Below are 2337 nucleotides of genomic sequence, written 5' to 3'. Positions count from 1 at the left end.
TACACACACACACACACGCTTGCACAGGCACGCACACACACACACACACACACACACACACACAGACGCACACACACATACATAAACATACACACATACACATACACACACGCACACGCTAAAATACACGCTCGCACAAGCATGGCACGTACGCACGCACGCACGGACGCAGGCGCGCGCACACTCACATACACACACACTAAAACACAATCACACATGTACACACTCACACATGCACACACACTCTAAAACACAAACACACAAACATAACACACATACATACAAACACGATCACAATAATTTATGTCTGCCTATTTGTTAACCTCTCTCTCTCTCTCTCTCTCTCTCTCTCTCTCTCTCTCTCTCTCTCTCTCTATCTCTCTCTTACACACTCACGCACACACAAACACACGCACACGCACACTCACACACACACACACACCCATGAACACATACATACATGTGCACACTAAGAAAAAATATTAACAAGCCTGGACAGACACATGCAGGAACGCAGTTACAATAGGGCTGTTCCTTATTTTCATTACAGATGTTTCATTCCTATCTAAACATGGACTTTCGAAATATTGAAAGAAATACAAATGTTTCAATATGTCATGACACGGTGGAATCAGGCGCTGGTCAGTTTTTGGGCATATGGAGTTATTTGTATCATCTTATAGCTTGTTCATTGGTCTTTCTTTCGAAGGAAAAAAATTCCATCCATCTTGAATAGAAGTCGAGATATTTGGGATTGAAGATGGTGGGGTAAAATTAGCAAGAAAATAGCCGACAAAGTATGCCGACTGCTATAGGTAGAGTCCATTGAAGGTGTAAATTAACACTCTGAGTCTTTAATCAACGTTTTCCAGTAAAGTCCACACAGAAATATATTGTTTTAATGAATTTAAAAGGTGTTAAGCCAAGAAACAAACATTTGATAAAAGTTACCAAACCGGCAGAAAAATGTCATTTTCTTCAAATTTTATTATTTTGACGAGCGCCCGATTTCACCCCGCTGCATCATATATTATTTAATCATGAACATTAGAAAAAATCTGGCCTCAACATCTTCCCCTTTCCCTAATAACGTCATTAACAGTTTACTCATAGTAAGCTCTATACTCAGAGCACCCGTCTTTCCAACTAACCTTCATAACTGTCGATGTCAAAGACCAGAATTATAGACCGAGGCTCATCGTGCTGGATCATTCTGATGACGTCACAGCCAGAACACTCAGAAACAAACTGGGCCAGACGTACTCTCGTTCCGTCCGTGGAAAAATCAGGCCCGTGGAAGGAGATTAAGTTCACAAATACTTCCTCTTCTGAGGTTGTTGCCAAGGACACGCTCAAAATGTTACTGGTCTCAGGGTCGTGGTTCATTTCCTTCAGAGCTGTTGCAACTGTATAGAAAGGTGGTAATTGAGAAAAGGTGTCCATACTATAACAAAAAGGATTAATGAAATGAAATGTAGGCCCGTCAATTAACAGGTATAAACAAAAAAACAGGCCATAACCTATTAACCCGACACGCTTAAGCTAAACCTTGAAATTTGGAAACTCGAAGTCAACGTCAAAGTGAAAATGTTTATTCTTTTCTAATCAGAATCCCTTAAGCTTCCAGGGGCGTGGACTCCTACTGGAAGTGCAGGTATTGGGGCTTTTTGTTGTAGTTGTTTTTTTTCGTTCGCTGTACTTAACAACAGGTAATAGGCTATAACTCCAGCTCAGTTCTTTGGGGGGAGGGGGGAGGGGGGGGGTTCTGAATGAGATAAACAGTGTCTGTGAAATAATGATAAGATCATTCTCCAATACATGCTAAAGACTTAATATATTTCGTTCTCGGGAGTGGAAGTCTGTTTTGTCGAGCGTCTCCGCCTGTCTGCTGGGACACTGTACCTCCCACATCCCGGAATGTCTGCTGTACACGTGCTCGAAACTGTCTGCCCCTTGTTTTACCTATTTTTTTTGTCGATGGGGGTGTCACACTTTTACAACATTTTACTTTTGCTTTCTTCATGACAGGGTCCATAACATGAATCTACATATTTTTACGGAGCCCCACTGACCTTATTCAAAAGCTCAACAAAATCCCTGTTATGGCCACAGTACTGCTAGACACCGGGGAAAAGAAAGATAAAAGATATTAGAGAGTGATAGATACAGGCAGTGGAGCAGCATCGGTCAGAAAAGATTTTTTTGCGTCTTCCTGAACTTGTGTGGTTGAAGCATTTCATTAATCACAACAAAACCAAAAATAAGAACAAGAGCCTCGAGCAACGATGATGATGATGATGATGATGATGATGATGATGATGATGATGATGATGATGA

At 41.2% G+C, this 2337-nt stretch overlaps 1 protein-coding gene across 1 annotated transcript in view; it reads right to left on the bottom strand.

Moving 5' to 3' along the window:
* LOC101848260 overlaps window positions 1-2337 on the bottom strand; it is a gene marked incomplete in the record, with an annotated part of 33837 nt that overhangs the window by 24416 nt on the left and 7084 nt on the right. The window contains 1 exon segment of the mRNA XM_005090665.3: window positions 1152-1406. Coding sequence (XP_005090722.3) covers window positions 1152-1406 — 255 coding nt within the window.

The sequence above is a fragment of the Aplysia californica genome, unplaced genomic scaffold (genome assembly GCF_000002075.1).
Source record: "Aplysia californica isolate F4 #8 unplaced genomic scaffold, AplCal3.0 scaffold00020, whole genome shotgun sequence".
Taxonomy (NCBI): domain Eukaryota; kingdom Metazoa; phylum Mollusca; class Gastropoda; order Aplysiida; family Aplysiidae; genus Aplysia; species Aplysia californica.
Note: the sequence above shows the minus strand (reverse complement) of the source record. Positions and strands in the feature narration are given on the sequence as shown.